Source organism: Stegostoma tigrinum, chromosome 5 (assembly GCF_030684315.1).
Source record: "Stegostoma tigrinum isolate sSteTig4 chromosome 5, sSteTig4.hap1, whole genome shotgun sequence".
NCBI classification, from domain to species: domain Eukaryota; kingdom Metazoa; phylum Chordata; class Chondrichthyes; order Orectolobiformes; family Stegostomatidae; genus Stegostoma; species Stegostoma tigrinum.
This window is the reverse complement of record NC_081358.1, coordinates 26927225-26953910: the sequence shown is the minus strand read 5'-3', so window position 1 is coordinate 26953910 and position 26686 is coordinate 26927225. Positions and strand designations below refer to the sequence as shown.

At 42.4% G+C, this 26686-nt stretch overlaps 1 protein-coding gene across 2 annotated transcripts in view; it reads right to left on the bottom strand.

Annotated features, from left to right (window-relative positions):
- Nucleotides 1–26686, bottom strand: part of LOC125451689 (uncharacterized) — a 217046-nt gene that overhangs the window by 146165 nt on the left and 44195 nt on the right. Inside the window, exons 3-5 of one of the 2 annotated variants that reach the window (XM_048529171.2) lie at nt 14692–14743; nt 14533–14612; nt 2656–2795 (exon numbers count right to left, since the gene is read on the bottom strand). In XM_048529171.2, the coding sequence (XP_048385128.1) occupies nt 2656–2795; nt 14533–14612; nt 14692–14743 (272 nt within the window). The remainder of the gene's footprint in view (nt 1–2655; nt 2796–14532; nt 14613–14691; nt 14744–26686) is intronic. The other variant, XM_059645867.1, reaches the window with a different exon arrangement.

Below are 26686 nucleotides of genomic sequence, written 5' to 3'. Positions count from 1 at the left end.
AATTTCATGGCAGATGAAGAATAATTTTCAAAAATGTTAGGTTGTCCACTTTGTTAGCAAAAACAGATGGGTAGATTATTATTTGAATGGCGACAGATTGGGAAAGAGAAAAGTGCAACACGACCTCGCTGTCCCCGTACACCAGTGTTGACCACCAAAGTTCAGGAAGTTTAGTGATCTTGTGTGTTCTACAACAGAAAGTGCCACCATCTTCTCTTTGATACCTCGCACTCACAGGGGCAAAACTCTAACTCTGTCACTGTAGACATATGTCTCCAAGGTTTGAAGCTGACAGCTCTTGGTACTGCATACATCATGTCCATTCAATGGCTCTCAATCAGCTCAACCTCCTAAACTAATAAACCTTCTGTACAATTCTGGTCATTATGCTACCAGAAAGATGTGGAGGTTTTGGACAAGGTACAGAAAAGGTTTACCAGGATGTTGCCTGATTTTGACAGTCTTGGATTGGAGGAGGGATTGGACAAACTCAGTTTGTTTTCACTTGAATGTTAGAAGGTGAGGGGTGACCTAAGAGAGATTTACAAAATTATGGGATTCAGGAGCGTTTTTCCCAGGGTAGAAATGCCAATTAATACTGAACATAGGTTTTGGATAAAAGGGGGAATATTAAAAGGAGATGTGAGAGGTGATGGCCTCATGGTATTATCGCTGGACAGTTAATCCAGAGATCCAGACAATGTTCTGGGGTCCTGGGTTCAAATGTCACTGCAGCAGACGGTGGAATTTGAAATCAGTAAATATCTGGAAATAAGAGTCTAATGATGACCATGAACCCATTGCCAATTGTTGGAAAAGCTCATCTGGTTCACTAATGTCCTTTAGGGAAGGACACTGCTATCCTTACCTGGTCTGGCCTGCATGTGACTCCAGACCAACAGTGGCTGACGCTTAACTGCCCTTTGGGCAATTAGGGATGGGCAATAAATGTTGCCTAGCCAGCGACACCCTCTTCCTGTGAATGAATAAAAAAGAAGTTTTACACATAGAGGGAGGTAAGTGTCTGGAATGTGCTGCTACAGGAGGTGATGGAAGCAGATACAATAGCAATACTTAAGAGGTTTCTTGACAGATATATGAATAGGCAGGGAATAGAGTTATACAGATAGCATACGGTCAATAAATCTTCAGTTTAGAATGGTATCATGTGTTGGTGCAGGCTTGGTGGACTGAGGGGCCTGTTCGAACACTGTACTGTGACAAGATGCCTGCCTCTCCTATTGATCAGTGAAGATCCTATGCACTAGGAACCCTGTTTGGAAGAACAAGAAATATACCTGAAGCACTTAAGTCCTGTGTATGGCATAGAAATCAGACAAGTTGGACTAATTATGAGACGCAAATATATAGAAATAAGGTAATTGCCATTCAACAATGAGACATTGAATTTGCCATTTAAAGCCAATGGGGAAAATCAAAAAAATTTTCTCAACATTGAGATTTTGATTTTATTTTTGCCAAATTTTCTCAACCTTCTCATTGTTATCCAGGCCAATCCAGGGAGGGAAAAATCCCACCCATTGTTGCCCCATGGATAGCACATCAACAATTTCTAGATTATTGTTTTTGGGAATTGGGAAATTAAACATACTAGAATACGACGCCCTCTGCTGTCCAAAAACAAGATTTTTGCACTGAAAAACTTTCAATTACAATGTCGCAACATTTATTTGTTAAAATAATTGCTACAGTCTTTATTTAATTACAATTGGTATAGCAACTACATGAAAGGGAACATGTGTGATTAATTATAAAAATTTGGATATTCCAACTAGTGATACACTGTTCTGCTGTTAGCTTCATTAAAACAATGTCTTGTCAACATAAGCACGATAGAGATTTCAGCAAAGAAAATGGTTATCCAGCCCAGTGCTAACTCTGTGAAGGAGTTATCTGTTTAAATCCCATTCCCTTACTATTTCCCTGCATTCTTAAATAAGTGTGCCTATTAATGTTTTGATTTACTCAGTCATATCTGGTAATACATCCCATGTTCAACGTCCATTCTTACAAAAATAACGTTTCTAATTGGGCCTTTAACGCTTCCATTTGCTTAGTCTAAGTTTAAGCCACTTTATTAACTGTTCCTTAAAGCATTTTGCTATTGATCATTTCAAGTCTTTCATAATATTAAACACAGCTTGTAGGGGAATAGACCGACCTCATTCTCCTTTCTCCGATTTTCTACAATATCAAAACTTAAACAGAGAAAACAAATGCAACAACATTCATTACCAATAGAAAAGACATCCCAGCTACAAACTGACTCCCCCAATCTTCTCCAGCAGAAAAAAATCTAATGACTGTCCAGTGATGTAAACAGGATCATTATTAGAATCAAAGCATGGTAACATCTAAATCAATTACAGCCCCGTCACCCCCAAATGAGGAAAAGAAAGGGGCAAGGGTTAAAATCTTAAACAAAAACTAAATCTTTCTTCCAACCTACTATGCTGCCAGCTGCCATTATATTAAAATGACAATTCAAACTCTGGATAAGGTTCCAGCAGGAGCAGGTATGGACCTTAAGAATCAAATGGTGTCATTAGCATCATGGTGCAATACACACATGCACAGAAAATCTAGATAAAGAAAACATAACCAAATCTTCAAAATGTTTAAAGTTCAAATTACCTTTATTTCCACCAAGTACCCCACCATTTCTCTTGCTCCAGTCAAAAGGAAATTGATCTTTTGACAGTTCTTCAAACAATTTGGTATGAAGGGGTTTGTGCTTAAGGCTTCGCCTTGTGCATTCTTGCTTTTCTTTTGAACTGAAAAAGAAGAAAATGTACCCTATAATAAAATGAAAACCAATTATTGCAAATTTGCTCCATTAATCCATGCAAAGACGCACCAACTGAGAAACAGGCACCAGCAAGAGCTCTAAATGGGACAAACCATTATTATTTCTGGTTGCATGCAGGCTGACTACTGTATCCATTTACAGATGTCATCAGTAGAACTTTGCACAGCTGTCCTGTATAGGTCTAGCCAAAATGTCAGTGAAGAGACAGGGACAGAAATTTAAGAATGATGATATTGAAAAGCTTTGCATGCCCAATTTTTACTCTCTCTCCTAGTGTCTGATATTTACACATTAGTTTAAAAGGATTCAGAGTACTAAGAGCTGAGAAATTGTAGAACATTACAAAAAACAGTTCCTCAATAAAAATGTCTTGTGTACAAAATTGGAATTGTTACCAACAGCGGAATACATTTGTATGATCCTCCAATCAAGGCGCAGGAACTGCATTGTAATCACTAAACAAGATGTATGCTGAGTCAGTAGAATTCTTAATTCCAAAAGCCTTTACCTGAATGACTACGTTTCCAATAAAACTAAAAAGAAGTTAGTGGCTGTGATGAAACAATAAGCTAGGCATTGTTTGATGCTAGAGAATCAAAATGGGCGCAGTGCACATACATGTTCTTCTTGTTTGCAAAGAACAGAGCCCTATATATTACTATATTTAACTTGCAGTACACACAAGCGTGCCACTCTACAAGTTTGACTGACAACCCTAAATTCATTGTCAGCATAATTCTTCATACGTTCCACTTGCAAACCAATCAGCACTCTCTTCTCATGCAGTATAAATGATGGTTTTCCCATTAAATTGATATTCTTGCAAATATTCCTAACAAGAGCAAAATAAAAAGTTTGAAAAAGTATTTCTTCTGAAAATATTTCATGCCATCTTTCCAGAGAGCAAATGGATTGAGCATGCAGTTTCATAAGGATTACAGGTTTCACTATGGTGCATGGGAGCCACTGACTGGATGCATATTGCTTTTTGGGCCCGACATGTCGACCCTGAGATGTACTAAAACTAAAAAGGATTCTAATTCCTCAACACATAGCTGTTTTGTGACATGTTGACCATATTATAAAGGTTAATGCCTTCTACTCAACAACAATCATAACTGGCTTCATTCTAAGCTGCCCACTATACCTTCTTCAACTGAGACACTGTAACAAACTGACAGGGTGGCTACACGATGACCAGGGCTTTAATAACATGACTCACGAATCCAGTGTGTAGCCTATAGATATGCAGGCATACATTCAACAGAAGTCATGTTGTCACTCAAAATCTGATGAAGCAGGCAACATTCCCTTTAATTATTCTAGTAGTTGCACAGACCACTGAGATCCATTTGTGGCAATGTCAATATGTCCACATGTCACCCAGCATATGTGGACATTCTGAGTGACTGCACAAGGAATAGAAAACAGGCCAATGAACAGCTAAAACAACATTGCTGCAGCCTAAACTGCTCTACAGAGACCTACAGTACTCATCATGACATTCAGCAAGATGTAAAGTAGTCTGCTCATTCTGGTTAATCTCCCCATTATGAGGGTACAATCCCAGTATAGCTAAAAATTGTATAGTTGAGGAGGAGGAGAAAGAAAACGTAGAGGAAGGGAACTAGCAACCAAGCCAAATCTTTCAAACTAGGCTGTCCAAATTTATTAATTCAACTATAATCAGAGACAATGCAATCAATTCTTCATTCATCAATAATTCCAAAACTTACCTCCCCTGCTCACTCTTTGATCATCATATTGTCAACTATGCACAAACCAAAGTGAACACAAAATTAATATTTTAAACTAACTTTATCAAACCATGCCAAGCATCATACAAACATCAAACTTTTGTCCATTCCTTAACTGCCATCATCCATATATCTTTGCCTGCCCTGAAGCTCCTATGCAGTGGTACTCCATTAGCTGCAGCATGGCTGATGAAGACTACTGATTCTCACTACTGGAAACCCAAGAAGATCTTGTAAAGCAGCCACGAGAAACTTCGGCCCAAGAAGGCCCGGTTTCAGGTTGCACGATGGACCACAGAATTTTTGGCTGATTAGTTGAGAGGCCACAGCAATGTCATTGGTGAAATTAAAACACTGGGAAAGTGAATGTTCTCATCCTCAGAGGGAACAGTAGGTTTGTTCTTTTCAGGGTCTCTAGACCTGGCAAGTAGTACCTCAGCCATCATTATATCTGAAGACAAATTGCTGGAGTGCCTTGACACCCTGGAAGTCCCTTTGAATACTGACATTTGCCACTATGGTGGCAAAAATTAGTGTTTGCATAAGGGAAGTCTGAACATCATGGAAGTCAGCCAATTTTTTTAAATTGGGCTGTAGTACAGAGGTTTGAACTTCTACCACAGTGCCCAGCCATTCTGTTTGTGCTGCAATGGTAGCTGAATTATTCATCATTAGACACTGTAGCATGTAAAATTGACCACCACTTTCAAACTGGAATGGTTAAGTTCTGTGCAAAATCCTGGTGTAAGGCTTGTGGCTCAATACAGGAATGTTACACAAAGTGATGATTATTGGCTGAACAGCCGACACTGACATTGCTCCGCCCACAGCTCCACAGCCAGCAACCCCAGAGAAGGCAGCCACACTGAATCCTGCTGAATTTTCACCAACCCCCCAGACCTCCCCCTGACTGAGGATGAACAGTCAGTCCTCAGCAAGGGGCTCACCTTTGTCCCCCTCCATCCACACATCAACAAATACCAGTCACGTACGAGCAGTTTTTCCACCGTCTCCGCCTCCATGCTTACTTCTCTAACCGGGAGCCTAACCCTCCCTCCACTGACCCCTTTGCTCGCCTCCAACACAAGTCCTCCTCCTGGACACCATCCCCAGGCCTCCTACCCTCCCTTGACCTCTTCATCTCCAACTGCTGTCGAGATACCAATCGCCTCAACCTCTCCACCCCTCTCACCCACTCCAACTTCTCCCCTGCAGAACATGCAGCCCTCCGCTCCAATCCCAACCTCACCATCAAACCTGCAGACAAGGGAGGCGCAGTTGTGGTATGGCGCACGGACCTCTACATTGCTGAGGCCAGACGCCAACTCTCTGACACCTCCTCCTACCCCCGCCCTCCGGATCAGGACCCCACCCCCGAGCACCAAACCATCATCTGCCAAACCATCCACAACCTCATCACCTCAGGTGACCTCCCACCCACAGCCTCCAACCTCGTTGTTTCCCAACCCGGCACCACCCGCTTCTATCTCCTTCTGAAAATCCACAAACCCGCCTGCCTTGGTCGACCTATTGTCTCTGCCTGCTCCTGCCCCACCGAACTCATCTCCACTTATCTGGACTCCATTTTCTCCCCCTTGGTCCAAGAACTCCCTACCTACATCCGTGACACCACCCACGCCCTCCACCTCCTCCAGAACTTCCAATTCCCCGGTCCCCAACACCTCATTTTCACCATGGACGTCCAGTCCCTAAACATCTGCATTTCCCGTACAGATGGCCTAAAGGCCCTCTGCTTCTTCCTGTTCCGCAGGCCCGACCAGTCCCCCTCCACCGACACCCTCATCCGCCTAGCCAAACTCGTCCTCACTCTCAACAACTTCTCTTTCGATTCCTCCCACTTCCTACAGACAAAGGGTGTGGCCAGGGGTACCCGCATGGGCCCAAGCTATGCCTGCCTCTTTGTAGGTGGCATGGAACAGTCCCTCATCCGTACTTACCCTGGCCTTAAACCCCACCTCTTCCACCGTTACATGGATGACTGTATCGGTGCTGCCTTGTGCTCCCAAGAGGAGCTTGAACAGTTCATCCACTTCACCAACACCTTCCACCCCAACCTCAAGTTCACCTGGACCATCTCCAACACATCTCTCACCTTCCTGGACCTCTCTGTCTCCATCTCAGGCAACCACCTAGAAACCGATATCCATTTCAAGCCCACCGACTCCCCCAGCTACCTAGAATACACCTCTTCTCACCCACCTTCCTACAAAATTCCATCCCCTATTCTCAATTACGTCGTCTCTGCTGCATCTGCTCCCAGGATGAGGCATTCCACTCCCGTACATCTCGGATGTTCTCGTTCTTCAAGGACCGCAACTTCCCCCCTGCAGTGGTCAAGAACGCCCTCAACCATGTCTCCCACATTTCCCACAATTCATCCCTCACACCCCATCCCCACAATAACCGCCAAAAGAGAACCCCCTCGTCCTCACATACCACCCCACCAACCTCCGGATACAACACATCATCCTCCGACACTTCCGCCATCTACAATCCGACCCCAACAGCAATCGCATTTTTCCATTCCCACCCTTGTCTGCCTTCCGGGGCTCCCTTGTCTGCTCCACACTCCCCTCCAACCCCACTACACCCGGCAGTTTCCCCTGCAACCGCAGGAAGTGCTACACTTGCCCCCACACCTCCTCACTCACCCACGTCCCAGGCCCCAAGATGACTTTTCACATCAAGCAGATGTTCACCTGCACACATCTGCCAATGTGGTATACTGCATCTGCTGTACCCATTGTGGCTTCCCCTATATTAGGGAAACCAAGCGGAGGCTTGGGGACAGCTTTGCAGAACACCTACGTTCGGTTCACAATAAACAACTGCACCTCCCAGTCACGAACCATTTCAACTCCCCCTCTCATCCCTTCAATGACATGTCTGGGCCTCATGCAGTGCCACAATGATGCCACCCGAAGGTTGAAAGAACACTAACTAACATTCCGCTTGGGAACCCTGCAGCCCAATTATATCAATGTGGATTTCGCAAGCTTCAAAATCTCACCTCCCCCCACTGCGTCCGAAAACCAGCCCAGCTCGTCCCCGCCTCCCTAACCTGTTCTTCCTCTCACCTATCCTCTCCTCCCACCTCAAGCCGCACCGCCATTTCCTACCTACTAACCTCATCCCGCCCCCTTGACCTGTCCGTCCTCCCGGGACTGACCTATCCCCTCCCTACCTCCCCACCTATCTTCTTTTCTCTCCATCTTCGGTCCGCCTCCCCCTCTCTCCCTATTTATTCCAGTTCCCTCTCCCCATTCCCTTTTCTGATGAAGGGTCTGGGCCCGAAATGTCAGCTTTTGTGCTCCTAAGATGCTGCTTAGCCTGCTGTATTCATCCAGCTCTACACTTTGTTATCTTTGATGATTATTGGCATTTATTAATAGGCTAGAAATGGGTGTATGGAGCATAGAGCAGTGTGTGAGGCTTATAATACATTTGTTGGATACAAGATTTGAAGGTACATTTACTGAACAGGACCATACTTGTAAGCCCATTGAACATGACTATAGAGTTGAATTGAGGCCCTCGGGACCTGACTTCTGATCATCACAGCCTTCTGATCCCACTGGCTTCACAAAGTTTATTTGTAAAACAGGACACATTTGTCTCTCCACTGCCTTCACAAAAACATCATGAGCAACATCAGAGGCTGAGGGGTGACCTTTTAGAGGTTTATAAAATGACGGCATGGATAAGGTAAAGATATGGCAGGGCAGGATCGAGGGGCCAGATGGCCTACTCTTGCTCTTAGTTCTTATGTAAATAGATAAGGTCTTTTCCCCTGGGTTGGGGAGTCCAAGACTAGACAGCCTAGGTATAAAGTGAGAGAGAGGAAAGATTTAAAAGGGCTCATGGGGAACATTTTCATACAGAGGATAGTGCGTGTATGGAAGGAGCGGGTAGAGGAAGTGGTGGAGACTGGTACGATTACAATATTTTGAAGGCATCCAGATGGTTTACATGAGTAGGAAAGGTTTAAAGGGATATGGGCTAAATGCTGGCAAATGGGGCTAGATTTATTTCGGATATCTGGTCTGCATGGATAAGTTGGACCAAAGGGTCCATTTCCATGCTGTACATCTCTATAACTTGGGAACATACTGTCTCCAGTTGCTACGTAACACACCCTTTATCTGTTCAGGCTCTCTTACATTTCTGCAGCACTCCCTTGTATGATGAGGAGAAACTTACTTGCTCAGAGAGATCTTAGGATTGGGAATGTGCTGCCTGTACAATAATAATACAAAAATAAAATTATTTCTGTCATTTCTAAGCATCAGCAGTACAGTGCAGAGATGGGAAAATTCAGTAGTCACAAATATCGAATCGGAGCTTATTTTTCCATTAATTATCATCTTCTTCCATTTTTCCTTGTTTTTGAACTGCAAATGCTCAGCTGCAATATACAATCGTATATTTATACATCATTATTTTATAGAATACACAATGAGGTATGTTGGGATTTAGGCATGTTACTTGTAGATATGTACAAACTGCAATTTCCAATGCACTGGAAGATGGAACATTGTTTTTGCTAGAGCTGTAGGGCTGTAACTTCTCAGAAGTTGTCAAAGTCAGACCACATTCAAGTTCAGTAACCCTGTTCTAATTATTTTGTTTACATTCCTTAAGGTGCAAATTTGAACTCCGTGTAATCCAGTTTACAAAACTGGGAGTCACCATTCTTGGTTTCATTGATGATATGATTTCGCCACATAAGGCTATATGGAAATCGTGATTGTGAGAAACAATTTTACCACATAAAACTGTATGGGAATAGTTCTGACAGTGAGGCTACCAGAGGAATGTCTGCTTTAAAGTGACATGTTGTTTTAACACATTTTATTAATTTCTTATGTGTTACTAATAGCACTAAAGTAGCCGAAAGGAAATGTCACATAGGCATATTAATTATTAATCTCCCAATGTTAGCAATTATACCTACACTAAAATATTTGTACATAAAATATGAAAAATGTTTGAGTGATTCAGCTCCTTACAACTGAGTGTATTTAATAATGATTCTTTACTGACTTAGTTGGTCAGAATTTTGGGTAGCACAAAGCCATTAAAACTGATCTCCACATCTATGGATTAGAATGGGAGAAAAATCAACCTGGATTTCTGAACTTGATCATATTTCAGAGACGTCTGCAGAAAATATGCATTTGTGAATTATTTAAAAGTTAAATGGGACTCAACATAAAAGTCCCCATTGTATAATTCTCTTCCAGCATTTCCAATCCAGCATCACTTATGAAGAATGGACACTTGGGGCAGTATCAAAGGGGAAGCATTACTTATAGAACTATACGTCAGCAGAGAAGTAATTTACTTATATTTTATTTTCTTTCGTTTATCCCCTATATCTATACAATAAAGGACAAATGCTCATTGAAAATGCTGACAGTGCTTATCCTAATTTTTAGAACATGCATGAATACTTTATTTAAGCAAAACTGCACATTTTCATTCTTAACTCCTAGCTTTATGAAATTCTCACCCATCTTCTCACTCATTTACAAACTTCTTGTAATCCTCATGGATGAGTTAAATTTCATGTTATTTTAAAGATCCATTTCTAGGCCTTTGACAAGGTGCTGCACAGGAGGCTGCTGAGTAAGATAAGGGTCCATAGTGTTAGAGACAAGGTTCTAGCATGGATAGAAGATTGGCTGTCTGGCAAAAAGCAGAGAGTGGGGATAAAAGGGTCTTTCTCAGGAATGGCAGCCAGTGACAAGTGGTGTTCCACAAGGGTCAGCGTTGGGACCTCAACTTTTCACTTTATACATTAATTATCTAGATGAAGGAAGTGTGGGCATTCTGGCTACGTATGCAGATGATACAAGTTGGAGAGGCAGATAGTATTGAGGATGTGGGGAGGCTGCAGAAGGATTTGGACAGATTAGGACAGTGGGCAAAGAAGTGGCAGATGGAGTACAACGTGGGAAAGTGTGAGGTCTTGCACTTTGGTAAGACGAGCAAAAGCATGGGCTACTTTCTAAATGGGGAGAAAATGCGGAAGTCTGAAGTGCAAAGAGACTTGGGAGTTCTAGTCCAGGATTCTGTCAAGGTAAACTTGCAGGTTGAGTCAGTAGTCAGGAAGGCAAATGCAATGTTGGCACTTATTTTGAGAGGACTTGAATATAAAATCAAGGATGTACTACTGAGGCTTTAGAAGGCTCTAGTCAGACCACATTTGGAGTACTATGTGCAGTTTTGGGCCGCATATCTCAGGAACGGTGTACTGGCCCTGGAGTTGGTTCAGAGGAGGTTCTCGAGAATGAATAAAAAGCTTAACATATGAGGAACATTTGAGGACTCTGGGACTATACTCATTGGAGTTTAGAAGGAGGGGGGATCTAACTGAAACTTACAGAATACTGAATGGCCTGGACAGGGTGGATGTTGGGAAGATGTCTTTATTTGTAGTAGAGACTCGGGCCCGAGGGCACTGCCTTAGAGTAAAGGGAAGGCCTATTAGAATGGAGATAAGGAGAAACGTCTTCAGCCAAAGAATGGTGAATCTATGGAATTCACTGCCATTGAAGGCTGTGTACAGGTCATTGATTACATTTATGACTGAGATAGATAGGTTCTTGGTTATCAAGGGGATCAAGGATTACAAGGAGAAAGTGGGAGAATGGGGTTGAGGAACTTTTCAGCCATGACTGAATGGCGTAGCAGACTCAATGGGCTGAAGGCCCAATTTGTGCTCATATGTCTTATGATCTTACAGTCGTCTAATCATTCCCGAGTAGTAAACCTCATGTCTTGAGTGCTAAGCTTCAGATATACACCTCAACTCTTTCAAAATGGCTGCCATAATCCCAATTTTATTAAAGATACCATTCACAATATACTATTTCCTCATTCCTTTTCTTCTTTAGGTCACTGAGTCCTACTTCTATGCTTACTCTGAATTTTTTAAAAAAAGATTCGGTCCTTCATTTTTATTAAAGCATTAAAATGCCAGGCAACATTAATTATATTTATATCATTGTAATCATGGTACGTCAGTATTTCTGAAAGGATGGACACATATGACCAGTCCCCCTCCACCGACACTCTCATCCGCCTAGCTGAACTCGTCCTCACACTCAACAACTTCTCTTTTGACTCCTCCCACTTCCTACAGACTAAGGGGGTGGCCATGGGCACCCGCATGGGCCCCAGCTATGCCTGCCTCTTTGTAGGTTACGTGGAACAGTCCCTCTTCCGCACCTACACAGACCCCAAACCCCACCTCTTCCTCCGGTACATTGATGACTGTATTGGCGCCGCCTCTTGCTCCCCAGAGGAGCTCGAACAGTTCATCCACTTCACCAACACCTTCCACCCCAACCTTCAGTTCACCTGGGCCATCTCCAGCACATCCCTCACCTTCCTGGACCTCTCAGTCTCCATCTCAGGCAACCAGCTTGTAACTGATGTCCATTTCAAGCCCACCGACTCCCACAGCTACCTAGAATACACCTCCTCCCACCCACCCTCCTGCAAAAATTCCATCCCCTATTCCCAATTCCTCCGCCTCCGCCGCATCTGCTCCCACGACAAGACATTCCACTCCCGCACATCCCAGATGTCCAAGTTCTTTAAGGACCGCAACTTTCCCCCCACGGTGATCGAGAACGCCCTTGACCGCGTCTCCCGCATTTCCCGCGACACATCCCTCACACCCCACCCCCGCCACAACCGCCCCAAGAGGATCCCCCTCGTTCTCACACACCACCCTACCAACCTCCGGATACAACGCATTATCCTCCGACACTTCCGCCATTTACAATCCGACCCCACCACCCAAGACATTTTTCCATCCCCTCCCCTGTCTGCTTTCCGGAGAGACCACTCTCTCCGTGACTCCCTTGTTCGCTCCACACTGCCCTCCAACCCCACCACACCCGGCACCTTCCCCTGCAACCGCAGGAAATGCTACACTTGTCCCCACACCTCCTCCCTCACCCCCATCCCAGGCCCCAAGATGACTTTCCACATCAAGCAGAGGTTCACCTGCACATCTGCCAATGTGGTATACTGCATCCACTGTACCCGGTGCGGCTTCCTCTACATTGGGGAAACCAAGCGGAGGCTTGGGGACCGCTTTGCAGAACACCTCCGCTCAGTTCGCAAAAAACAACTGCACCTCCCAGTCGCAAACCATTTCCACTCCCCCTCCCATTCTCTTGATGACATGTCCATCATGGGCATCCTGCACTGCCACAATGATGCCACCCGAAGGTTGCAGGAACAGCAACTCATATTCCGCCTGGGAACCCTGCAGCCATATGGTATCAATGTGGACTTCACCAGTTTCAAAATCTCCCCTTCCCCTACTGCATCCCTAAACCAGCCCAGTTCGTCCCCTCCCCCCACTGCACCACACAACCAGCCCAGCTCTTCCCCCCCACCCACTGCATCCCAAAACCAGTCCAACCTGTCTCTGCCTCCCTAACCGGTTCTTCCTCTCACCCATCCCTTCCTCCCACCCCAAGCCGCACCCCCCACTACCTACTAACCTCATCCCACCTCCTTGACCTGTCCGTCTTCCCTGGACTGACCTATCCCCTCCCTACCTCCCCACCTACACTCTCTCCACCTATCTTCTTTACTCTCCATCTTCGGTCCGCCTCCCCCTCTCTCCCTATTTATTCCAGTTCCCTCCCACCATCCCCCTCTCTGATGAAGGGTCTAGGCCCGAAACGTCAGCTTTTGTGCTCCTGAGATGCTGCTTGGCCTGCTGTGTTCATCCAGCCTCACATTTTATTATCTTGGAATCTCCAGCATCTGCAGTTCCCATTATCTCTGACACATATGAACTGTTCACTACAGCAATCTCATTCAGTGTTTCTTCTCTCCTGTCTAGCTTCTTGGCTGTGTCTTTCCAATCATATTAATCATTTAGGCACAGCCTTTCCATCTTCAGAATTTGACTTCTCTTTCCTTTCCCTACACCATCACTTTGAAGGATCTTTCCGAGCGCTCCTTAACTACATGCTGTCCATTGGGCATCATTGATCATAAGCACAGTGATAGCTTCCAACTACGTGTTGATAATGTCTAGCTCCATCTTTTCACTACTTCAGATCTGCCTCTCCAACATTCGCTTAATCCTTCACCATCTCCATTTGACCACTTCTGCAAAATCAAATCTAAGACAAATTACAACTTCCTTCAGTTTAACATCAAATTACTGAAAATATAAGTTTTGTTCCACACTACAAATTCTGCACCCTTGCCTCTAATTCCATATAGCTCTCCACTAATTCTTTACACCTAACCAATTTTTTTATAATCTTATTGGCCTCCTCACTCCTCAACTAAACATGAAACCCCACATTCCATCTATTGACAAGAATTTTTAATTTCACTTCCAGAATGTACTCTAGCTTTTGTTGTTTCTATTTATTGTTTGTTCAACCCTTATCTTTGTTGACTTCTTAATTTCAACTTCCAAATGCAGCTGCTTGCATTCTATTCCATAACAAGTTCTATTCATCCATCGCCTCCATCTTGGTCAAGCTACAATGACTAATTCCCTAATAGGGCCTGTTCTCATGGGTCTACCTGCCCATTCTTGAAAACTGAAATATTCCTATTCCACACTCTGAACCACCTACCACTATCTGTAGTTCTTCTGATCACTTCAATCTTGTTCTTATGAATTCCAAAAAGAAAAACCTGTTTACATCTCAATCTTTCATTTCTCCTTGTAAAAAAACCTCAACTTCATTTTTAACCAAATGTTTTATCACTCTCTTAATCTCTTCTTTTTACATACTTTTCTTGTATGCATTTGCAAAATGCTTTGGGAATTTGTCATATTAAATGATACTTTATGGATGCAAGTTACCGTTGTTAAAATTGATTTAATAATTTGTCTTACAAAACAGAAAGAATACACAAACATCATTTTACCGTGTGTGTGTTGTTGCAAAACCTCTTTCTGGAAGAAACATCTTTTCCCTTGAATCATGAAGAAGGCCATCTTCACACCCCTAACAAATAGTATATTTAGTTGTTGAGTTTGTATTCACCTTAAAATCTACTTTGAAATTTTACTATAATAACACTTACCTCATTGCAAAACATGAAGAGATTGGATACTTCATTTTCCTCATTTGTGGCTCTAAAAAGAGATGGCATCATTTTTTTTCCCAATACAATTTCACATCTAGCACAAATATTTTCATAATGGATGTTTTACTTGCTTATTTCCTCTAACAGTGTGAAACAGAACTTCAAATCCACTATTGCAAGTTCAACCAACTTGGACAGAGAGTGATACACTCTACAGAAGAAATTCTATATTAGAATAATACTACAGTAGGAGTAATAAGACAGGTTAAGACTTCATGTTTTGCTTAATATGAATTATTAAATATTTTTAAATAAATTGACTTATATGACAGTAATGTATGCAAGTATTCAAGAGGACATTTATAAAGCATTACTGAATAGTCATAGCACAATAATTTTACCACCTTCATTTCCTTACTTTTCTAAATAAAATCAGCATTCACCAAGTATGAGCAGTTAGTTACAAATCTTCTCAAAAATGTAGTTGGTTAACATTTCTAAACATCATAATAAATCCTTTTATTTAATTATAACATTGGTTGAGACTGGTTTATTATTCAACACAAATTAATACTCTATAAAGCATACTAGCATAAAGTATATTAACTTGTACCTTGATTCAAATGTAAATGAAAGGGAGGAAGAGGTGTTTCAGTAAATTAAAGATAACTAATGTGTTTTCCATGATATATTAAAACTCTCCTTTCCCTTTTGTCACCCACCCTCATTAGCACCTCTTCTTCATGTATGTTTTTACTGCTCTCCTACCACTGCCCAAACTTGGCACCTTCTTAAATAACTGTACATCTTCCTTTTATTTCTCTTTCGGCATCCTCAGAAAGGTCCAAATATGACCTTTATCACCTCCTCCTAAACAACCGCTAACTTCAACTGCTTCTTTCAATTAGAAAAGTTCAGCAATTTTGCTTCCAATTTCCACCCTGCTCTCAGTTTCACCTTGTCTATCTCTGACTCCTCCCTTTTCTTCCCGACATTTGTTTCCATTTCTGGGGACAGACAGGCCACTAGCATCCACTATAAACCCCCAACTCCTACAGCTACCTGGACTATACATCTTTGCACCATGCTTCCTCTAAAGACTCCATTCTCTCAGTTCCTCCATCTCTGTTGCACATGTTCTGATGAGGCCGTATTTGACAAGGGAGCCTCCGACATGTCCACCTTCTTCCTCAACCAAGGATTCTCCAGCACCGTTTTCGACAGGGTCCTCAACCGGGTCTGACCAATCTCCCGCACTTCTGCCCTCACCCCTTCTCTTCCCGCTCACAACAGCGATAGGGTTCCCCTTGTCCTTACCTATCAGCCCACTCGCATCCACATCCAGAAGACCATCAGTTGTCATTTCTGCCACCTCCAGTGAGATGCCACCACCAGACACATATTCCCCTCCCCTCCTTTGTCTGCCTTCTGCAGGTACCATTCCCTCTGGGACACTCTGGTAGGCTCCTCCTTCACTCCCAACAAACCCCCACAGCTCCACAGCACCTTCCTTTGCAACTGACGAAGTTGTAACACTTGTCAATTTACCTCCTCTCTCCTCAGCCTCCAAGGGCCTAAACACACCTTCCAGGTGAAGCAGCACTTTACCTGCACTTCCCACAAACTAGTCTACTGCATCCGCTGTTCACAATGTGGTCTCCTCTACATTGGGGAAACAAAACGTAGACTGAGCAACCACTTTGCAGAACATCTACATTCTGCCTGCAAAAATAGGCCCTGAGCTTCCAGTTGCCTGCCACTTTAACATACCACCCTGTTCCCTTGCCAATATCTCTGTCTCAGGCTTGCAGTACTGTTCCAGCAAAGCTCAGCACAAGCTGGATGAACAACACCTCATTTTCTGCTTGGGGACCATGCAGCCCTCTGGACTCAATATTGAGTTCAATAATTTTAGGGCCTGAACTCTCAGATGTCCTAGCCCCCTACTTCACACACCTGGGTTTGTTAACACATAGCCTGCCATTATATACTACCTATTGTTAGCCACTAACAATCTCCATCAACAGCTATTTACCATCCTAGCCAGATCAATATCAACTCCATTGTCTATCCAACTGTTCTTCTCTCTCTTTGGGCTCTATCCCCACCTATTGTTTACTCCTTATCCCCTCCACCGACCCTATCTTATGCATACAATCCAACATTTTCCTAGCTACCTTCATTTCTGAGGAAGGGTCACTGTACCCGAAACATTAACTCTGATTTTTCTTCACCAGATGCGGCTAGACTTGCTGAACTTTTCCAGCAACTTCTGTTTTCGCATTTTTTCAATGTCTTCCCCCTTCCAGACTGCCTAGCACCAAGCTCAGCAGCCCCTTATCCATTTCTTTCACCAGTCCCAGTTCTAACTCAGTTAACTCTACCAATACACTGGCTGCTATTACTGATCTCTTCATAGCTTCCACCAGAACATACATTCACTTCTTGTTTCACTTATTTAAATCTTTCCATCCTAATTTTATTGTGTACAATCATATTGACATTACAGCCTTAACAAAGAACTGACTGAAGTGCTATGATACTTTTCCTCTCAATGAAACTTCTCCACCTGGTTATACATTTTACCACTTGTATTGATCAAGCCACTGTGATAGTAATGTAGCCCTTTCCCCTAAATCCAATACTTCTCCATAGTCCTCTAAATTATTTTCTGAGTATCTCATCTTGCTTCACCACCCCCAATTTGAAATTCCTATTTTTTTGCCAATATCCCCACAATCTCCAAAAAAGAAATAACTCATTACTTACTTCCCCTGCCTCTGCAATAAATAACTTCTCATCTTGGTGATTTCTGTCTTCATCTCAACTCCTCTTGTTCTCTATTTTCTGAATTCAGCCCTAAATCTCTTCCTACTTATAAACTATCCTACAGGGTCACCCTTTTAAGCGGAGCACTTATGCAGCCTTACTGTCCATGTTGATGGGACAGTATCTGATCAACTCTTTATATTTCTCTTAATCAAATTTCTTTCACCCCTCCCAAACCAAATTCTTTAAAATGATATTTTATTCGTGAAACACTTTTGTAGCCTGAAAACTCAATTGTACAATGACTTACTTTGAAACATTTATATATAGGTTTAGTAATCAGGTTAAAAACATCTAACAATTATGGACTAACTGAAATAAACAAACAAATTCAGCAGCTAACAGTGAAGTAGTGGACTGGATACTGAAAAGGAACGGTACAGTTGAATTAAAGTTACAAATCAATATACCATTCACTCATTTTCGGCATTTTGTTATTTAAATGTCTCATTGATTTTATTATTTTAATTTTATAAATTTTATCATTTAGTACTTCATTAAATTCCCAAGTCACACAAAGAATAGGGCTACATCAGCTCCTTTCTATCTGCATCTGAGAGTTTAATTTAGTCAAATTTCTCTGTTGGCTGGCAGAAATTAAGACTTGTGGTGCCCCAACCTGAAAAATACACTTCAGGTCATATAACTTTGCAATCTCAAATTCTCAACTATATAACCTTTGTCTTTTAATTCACTATGGTGCTTCTGCAGCTATTGATATGCTAAATCGCACACCAACCTCACCATCTTTGATGCCCCATTCACATTGGTACTATTAATTTCTCCTATACTAATCATTCTCAGTAGTACAATTTTCACCATTGTACCCCTCAATTCAAGAGATAGCTTGAATGTCTTTGGTAAACAACTGGTTTAAACCTTCATTGCCACATCTGGGTAGACCATTTAAAGCAGTGTCGGGTAAATGCTGTATTATTCAAAGATCATCCAAAAAGGAAAAAGTAACAGACAGCCTCTCTACTCCATCACTAACCAATTTAATAGAGCATATTCCTGGACAACACCAATAACAAAAGACTGGCTTTGTACCTTTCTGTAGATTCTCTACTGTATCCTCTTACGCATTCTCTGAAATCATAATGTTGATGAGACCCATCTCTTCCTCTCTGGACCCTGTCCCAACTAAACTGTTAATCACCCAGCCTTTCTTTCTGGCTTCCGTGGTATCTGACATCATTAAGGGTCTTTCTCTCTCTTTGAGGACTGACTCTTGTCAACTGCACATCAATTGGTAGTTAGTTGTAATTAGATGATGAGTATTCAGTGAGAACATCTGTGCCCAGGGCTGTGACAAATAGAGGAATGAGGATGCCATATGCCTTGTTGATACCAAAGTGTGAAGCTGGATGAACACAGCAGGCCAAGCAGCATCTCAGGAGCACAAAAGCTGACGTTTCGAGCCTAGACCCTTCATCAGAGAAGGGTCTAGGCCCGAAACATCAGCTTTTGTGCTCCTGAGAATCTACTTGGCCTGCTGTGCTCATCCAGCTTCACACTTTGTTATCTTGGATTCTCCAGCATCTGCAGTTCCCATTATCTCTGCCTTGTTGATATGAGCTGTTTTGGTACTGTCATCAGTGTGGAAACCTGAATGGAGATATTCACAGAAGAAGTTCCAAAAAAGGATGACACGGAATTTGGAGGGCCCAACATATTTCAAAAATTTTGGAGGAGAGCGAAGAATGACTTTGGGTAATGGAAGAGCATCCCATACAATGTATGTTACTGTAAATAAAGTTATAAGTCAATAAAGATTAGTCTCCAGCTTTCCATCCTTCACTATCTGACTCTTTTTCAAATTCACCATCATCACCCTTTTCCTCAAAAACAACCCATGACCATTCTGTCTTTGAAAACTACTGACCATGTTGAACTTCTCTCTCTTCTCCAAAGTCTTTGAATGTGTTAGGCCCTCCAAATTCCACATTATCTTTTATTGGCACTTCTTCTTTGAATTTCTCCAACCAGGATCCCACAATCATCATAGTACCGAGCCACTTCATATCAACAAGACATATAGCATCCTAATTGATTGTGACAAAATAAAATATGCCTTGTCATTCTCCTCTAATTGTCTGCAGCCCTGGACACAAATGACCACAAAATTCAACTCCAAACAATTCTCCACTGCTGAACAGTTTAATGGGACATTTCGGGTTCATTATTACTTATTCAAACAGAGATTCACTTGTGAGACTTCTCTTTTCACTGCCACTTCATTATCTATGGTTCCTTAATTGTGTGTTAGTCCTCAGCAGCATCATCAGATATCAAGGTATCAGATTGCACATGCTGATGATACCCGCTGCATCTCTTTCTTCTTCAGCTGCTGAATGAAAAGCAGATTCACAGTGCCACAATATCTACTGTGCAAGGAGACACATCCTGGCACAGCTGAAATAGTGACGAAATGCTAAGCTTTGGCACCAGCATGATACACAGCAGCTGTCAAATCAGTTGGGCCAATCAAATGCCACCTCTACTCCCAATCTAAAGGTAATAACGTGCATAATTATTTGAATGTCATCGTCCTGAATCCATGAATAGTGGTGATAGAGACCTCAACTACCTTTATATTACTTGGTTGATTAGAAATCTCTACGACTCTCATATCCTACCATGAGCATATGTTGAAAGGATGTATAGATTGGTACTCAACCTTTTTGACTGCTTTATGAGTGCATCTTCCTCAGCCATCAAGTCCTGTAGTGGGACTTCAACCTGGTGGTTCCAAGTCAGAAACAGCAATATTATGCACTGCGCCACAAGATCTTCCTTTTCTTCCTCTCCACCTCTTTTGAACACTCCTCTGTCTCTAACTTGTCTGGATGCTTGTCCAACATCTGATATTGGATGAGTGGCAATTTCTTCAAATTAAATAGTGGGAAGTCAGAAGGCATGCAGTCATAAAGCATGGAAATGGACTCTTTAGTCTAACTCATCTGCGCTAACATCCCAATTTGACTTAGCCCCATTTGCTAACATTTGGCCCATATCCCTCTAAGCCTTCCTATTCTTATACCCATCCAAAAGCTGTTTGAATGTTGTAATTGTACTCGCCTCCTCCACTTCCTCTGGCAGCTTGCTCCAGACACGCACCACACTCTACATGAAAAAGTAACCTGTCAGATTCCTTTTAAATCTTTCCCATCTCACTTTAAACCTATGCCCTCTGGATTTGGACTCCCCCACCGTAGGAAAAATACCTTGACTATTCACTCTATTCATGCCCCTCATGGTTTTATAAACCTGTGTAAGATCACCCCTCAGTCTCCAATGCTTTGGGGAGAAACACCGCAGCCTATTCAGCCTCTCCCTATATTCAAAAGCTCCAACCCTGGCAACATCCTTGTAAATCCTTTCTGTACCGTTTCAAGTTCAACAACATCCTTCCTATAGAAGGATGACCAGAATTGCACACAGTATTCCAAAAATGGCCTTACTAATGTCCTATACAGCTGCAATATGACATCCCTACCCCTATATTCAAAGTTATGAACAATGAAGGTAAGTGTGCCAAATACCTTCTTCATCAACCTGCCTACCTACAATTCCACTTTCAAGGAATTATTGCAACCCCCATTTGTTCAGCAACACTCCCCCAACCCTTGCCATTTACTGTATATGTCTGCCCTGGTTTGCCTTACAAAAATGCAACACTTCACATTTGTCTAAATTAAATTCCATGTGCCACTCCTCATCCATTGACCCATCTGATCAAGGTCACATTGTTCTTTGAGATGACCTTCTTCACTGTCCACTACACTACCGATTTTGATTTCATCTCAAACTTACTAACCATTCCTCCTATATTCACATCCAAATCATTTATATAAAATGACAAAAGTAGTGGAGCCAGCATTGATACTTGTGGCATACCATTAGTCACTGGCCTCTAGTCTGAATAACAGCCTTCCATGACCATCCTTTGTCTTCTACCTTCAAGCCAATTTGTATCCAATTGGCTTGCTCTCCTGGATCCCATGTGATCTAATTTTATTAACCAGTCTACCATGCAGAACATTGTTGAACATTTACCGAAGTCTATGTAGACAATGTCTACTGCTCTGTCTTTCATCTGGGATGAGGGAGGAGTTGGCTAAGGTAGACAGGGAGCAAAGACTATATGGCGGGACAACTGAGGAACAGTGGAGGACTTTCAAAGCAATTTTTTCACAGTGCTCAGCAAAAGTATATACCAATGAAAAGGAAGGACTGTAGGAAAACGGATAATCAGCCATGGATAACTAATGAAATAAAAGAGATAATCAAATTGAAAGCTAACACATAAAAAGTGACAAAGATTAGTGGGAAACCAGAGGATTGCGAAAGCTTTCAAGGCGAACAGAAAGCGATGAACAAAACTATAAAGAGAGGTCAAACAGATTATGCGAGTAAACTACCTCAGAACATAAAAACAGATAGCTAAAGCTTCCACAAATACATAAAATGGAAAAGAGTGGCTAAGGTAAATATTGGTCCTTTGGAAGATGAGAAAGAGGATTTAATAATGGGAAATGAGGAAATGGCCAAGGTATTAATCAGGTATTTTGTGTTGATCTTTGTCATGGAAGACAATAACATACCAATAATTGATGACATGGAGGCCTCAACAAGTGAGAACATAGAAACAATCTTTATCACTGAAGAGGTAGTGCTGGGCAAGCTAATGAGGCTAAAGGTAGATGAGTCTTCTGGCTCCAATTGAAAATCTCCCAGAGTATTAAAAGAGATGGCAGGGTAAACAGCAAATGCCCTCATGGTAATTTACCAAAATTTGCTGGACTCTGGGATGGTTCTGGCAGATCATAAAACAGCAAATACAATATAACTTTTTAAAAAAGGTAGAGAAATCGCAGGCAACTACAGGCGCATTAGCTTAATTTCCGTAGTAGGGAAAATATTTAAATCTGATCAAGGAAGAAATAGCAAGGCATGTGGATAGAAATGGTTTTATTGGTGATGCAGGATGGGTTAATGAAATGCAGGTCATGTTTAACTGACTTAGTGGAATTCTTTGAGGTCATTATGAGCGCGACGGATAATGGTGGATGTGGTGTATCTGGACTCCCATAAGGCATTCAACAAAGTGCCACACGAAAAGCTGCTGCATAAGATAAAGGTACACAGCATTACGGATAATGTATTAACATGGATATAGGATTGGTTAACTATCAAAAAGCAAACAGTGCAGATAAATGGGTGTTTCTCTGGTTGGCAATCAGTGGCTAGTGGAGTACCTCAGGGCAGGGATCAGTGTTTGCAATGCAATTGTTTACAATTTACATAATGCTTTGGAGTGGGGGACCAAGTGCAGTCTGTCAAAGTTCGCAGATAACACTAAGATGAGTGGTAGAGCAAAATGTGCAGAGGATGCTGAAAGACTGCAGAGGGACATAGACAGGTTAAGTGAGTGGGTAAGGGTCTGGCAGATGGAGTACAATGTTAGTAAATGTGATATCATCTATTTTGGTAGGTATAACAGCAAAGTGGATGATTATTTAAATGGTGAAAAATTGCAGCATGCTTCTGTGCAGAGGCTCCTGAGTGTCCTTGTGCATGAATCACAAAAAGTTGGTTTGCAGGTGCAGCAAATAATTAAGGAGTCATAGAGTTGTACAGCATGGAAGCAGACTTTTCAGTCCAACTAGTCAATGCTGAATATAATCCCAAACTAGACCAGTCCCACTTGCCTGCCCCTGGTCATATCCCTCTAAACCTTTCCTATTTATGTACTTATCCAAATGTCTTTTAAAAGTCATAATTGTACCCACATCCACCACTTCCTCAGGAAGTTCATTCCACACACGAACCAACCCCTGTTTAAAAAAAATTTGTCCCATGTCTTTTTTAAATCTTTCTTATCTCTTCTTAAAAATGTGCCCCCATCTTGAAATCCCCAATTTTAGAGAAAAGACAACTACCATTAACTCTATCAATACCTAACATTGTTTTATAACTTCTATAAGTCATCTCTGAACCTCCTATGTCCTAGTGAACAAAGTCCCACCTATCCAGAAATAGTAGGAACTGCCGATGCTAGAGAATCTGAGATTACACAGTGTAGAGCTGGATGAACACAGCAGGCCAAGCAGCATCAAAGGAGCAGGAAAGCTGACATTTCGGGTCGAGACCCTTCTTCAGAAAAGGGGGAGTGGAAGGGGATTCTGAAATAAATAGGCAGAGAGCGGGAGGCGGATATAAGATGAATAAAGGAGAAGATAGGTGGAGAGGAGATAGACAGGTCAAAGAGGTGGAGTTGGAGCCAGTGAAGGTGAATATAGGTGGGGAGTGAGGGAGGGGATAAGTCGATCCAGGGAGGATGGACGGGTCAAGGAGGCAGGATGAAGTTGGTGGGTAGGAGATGGTGGTGGGGCTTGAGGTGGGAGGAATGGCTAGGGAGACGGGGACGAGCTAGGCTTGTTTTGGGATGCAGTCGGGGGAGGGGAGATTTTGAAGCTTGTGAAGTCCACATTGATACCCTTGGTCTGCAGGGTTCCCAAGCAAAATATGAGATGCTGTTCTTGCAGCTTTCGGGTGGCATCATTGTGGCAATGCAGGAGGCCCAAGATGGACATGTCATCAAAGGAATGGGAGAGGGAGTTGAAATGGTTCGCTACTGAGAGGTATAGTTGTTTGTTGCGAACTGAGCTGTATCCACCCCCCCCTCCCCATTTATTTCAAAATCTCCTTCCCCTCCCCCATTTCTGAAGAAGGGTCTTGACCCGAAACGTCAGCTTTTTTGCTCCTCTGATGCTGCTTGACCCACCTATCCAGTCTTTCTTTAAAACTAAAACCTTCCAAATCCAGCAACATTCTGGTAATTCTCTTCTGAACCCTCTCCAACTTAGCAATATCCTTCCTATAACTGGACACAATATTCCAGTAGAGGCCTCACCACAGTCCTGTACAACTTCAACATGACTTCCCAACTCCTATAGTCAAAGGACTGAGCAATGAAAGCAAGAGTGTCAAATGCCTTTTTAACCACCTGGTCTGCATGTGACACACATGTCAAAGAATTATGTACCTGCAGCCTAGGTCCCTCTGTTCTATAACCCCACCCAAGGTCCTACAATTAATTGTATAAGCCCTACCTTTGTTTTTTTGCACAAAATGCAATACCTCGCATTTATCCAGATTGAAATCCAACTGCTGTTTTTCAGCCCATTGATCCATTTGATCAAGATTCCTTTGTAATCTTAGAAAACCTTCTTCACTGTTTAATATGTCACCAATTTTGATGTCATCCACAAACTTACTAACCATACCTTCTATACTCTCATCCAAATCATTTATATAAATAACAAACGAAAGAGGACCCAGAATCGATCCCTGTGGATCATTGCTGGTGACAGGTCTCCAGTGTGAAAAGCAACCCTCCACAATCATTGTCTGTTTCCTGCCATTAAGCCAATTATATATCCAATTGGCAAGCTCACCCTGAATCCTATGTGGCCTAACTTTACCAATGAGTCTACCATGTGGAACCTTGACGAAGAAATATTGTCCTTCATTGCTAGAGGGATGGAGTTTAAAAATAGGGAGGTTATGCTGCAATTGTGTCGGGTGCGGATGACGCCACACCTAGAGTATTGTGTACAGTTTTGATCTCCTTACTTGAGAAAGGTTAGCAGATGTTCACTTGGTTGATTCCGGAGTTGAGAGTGTTGGCTTATGAGGAGAGATTGAGTGGACTGGGACTATGGTCATTGTAATAGAGAAGAAAAGGGAGATCTTACCGAAACATAAAATTATGAAGGGAATGGATAAAATAGATGCAAGGAGATTGTTTCCACTCTGGGCGAATCTAGCACTAGGGGGCATAGTCTCAAAATAAGGGGAAATAATTTAGGAATGGGTTGAGGAAGAACTTCTTCATCCCAAAGGGTTGCAAATCTATGGAACTGCCTACGAAGTGAAGCAGTTGAGGCTACCTTGTTGAATGTTTTTAAGGGAAAGATAATTTACATTTTTGAACAGTAAAGGAATTAAGGATTATGGTGAGCAGGCAGGTAAGCACAGCAGAGTCCACTAAAAGATCAGCTGTGATCTTATTAAATGGCGGAGTAGGCTCGAGAGGCCAGATGACCTACTTTTGCTCTTATTTCTAATGTTTTTATGTTCTTCAAAATCTTCTTTGTCGCTACTTCAAAAAACTCAATTAAGCTATTGAGACACAATTTCTAACATACAAAGCCATGCTGACTATCCCTAATCAGTCCGTGCCTTTCCAAATGCATATTAATCCTGTCCCTCAGAATTCCCTCCAACAACTTACTCACCCATGACATAAGGCTCACTGGTCTATAGCTCCCTAGCTTTTCCTTACTACCTTTCTTACATAATACACCATATTAGCTAACTTCCAATCTTCCAGCACCTCACCTGTGGCTATTGTGATACAAATTTCTCAGCAATGGGCTCAGCAAACTCTTCCCTTGCTTCCCACAAACCTCTGGGGAATACCTGATCAGGTACAAGGGATTTAACTACCTGTGTGCACTTTAAGACATCCAGCACCTCTTCTGGAATACGGACACTTTTCAAGATATCACTATTTATTTCATCAAAATGTCTAACCTTCATGTCCTGCTGTACAGTAAATATGGGTGATAGGTCAGATGCGATAGAGAGCCCTGTCAACCACAGTGGGTGGAAACAATGGTCATGAAGAAGCAAATCATGTCAGCAGCACTGTTTTGAAAGGTGGCATCATCCAAACAGATGTGACATAGGTGAAGGAACTGGAAGAATGGGATGGAGCCCTTGCAGGACATCAGGTCTGACGAGCTGTAGTGAAGGTGCATTTTAACATAATGTCCTATTCGCATGCCCACATATCTGTCCTCAGCATGTTGCAGTATTCCAGTGAAGCACAAACTGAAGGCACAACATCTCATCATCAGACTAGGTACTTTACAGCTTTCTGGACTTAATATTGAGTTCAACACCTTTAAATTGTGAACCACTTCTTCCCTTTCTTTTATCATGTTCTCCCCTCACCCCATCCCAGTTACTGTCCTTTCAAGTCTGGCAGGAGACACACCGTTGTTCTGCCAATCTCACATTCCAATCATTTAATCTGAATTATCAACATCTTTTCTCCACCAGTACCCTACCATAAACCTCACAACCCAAT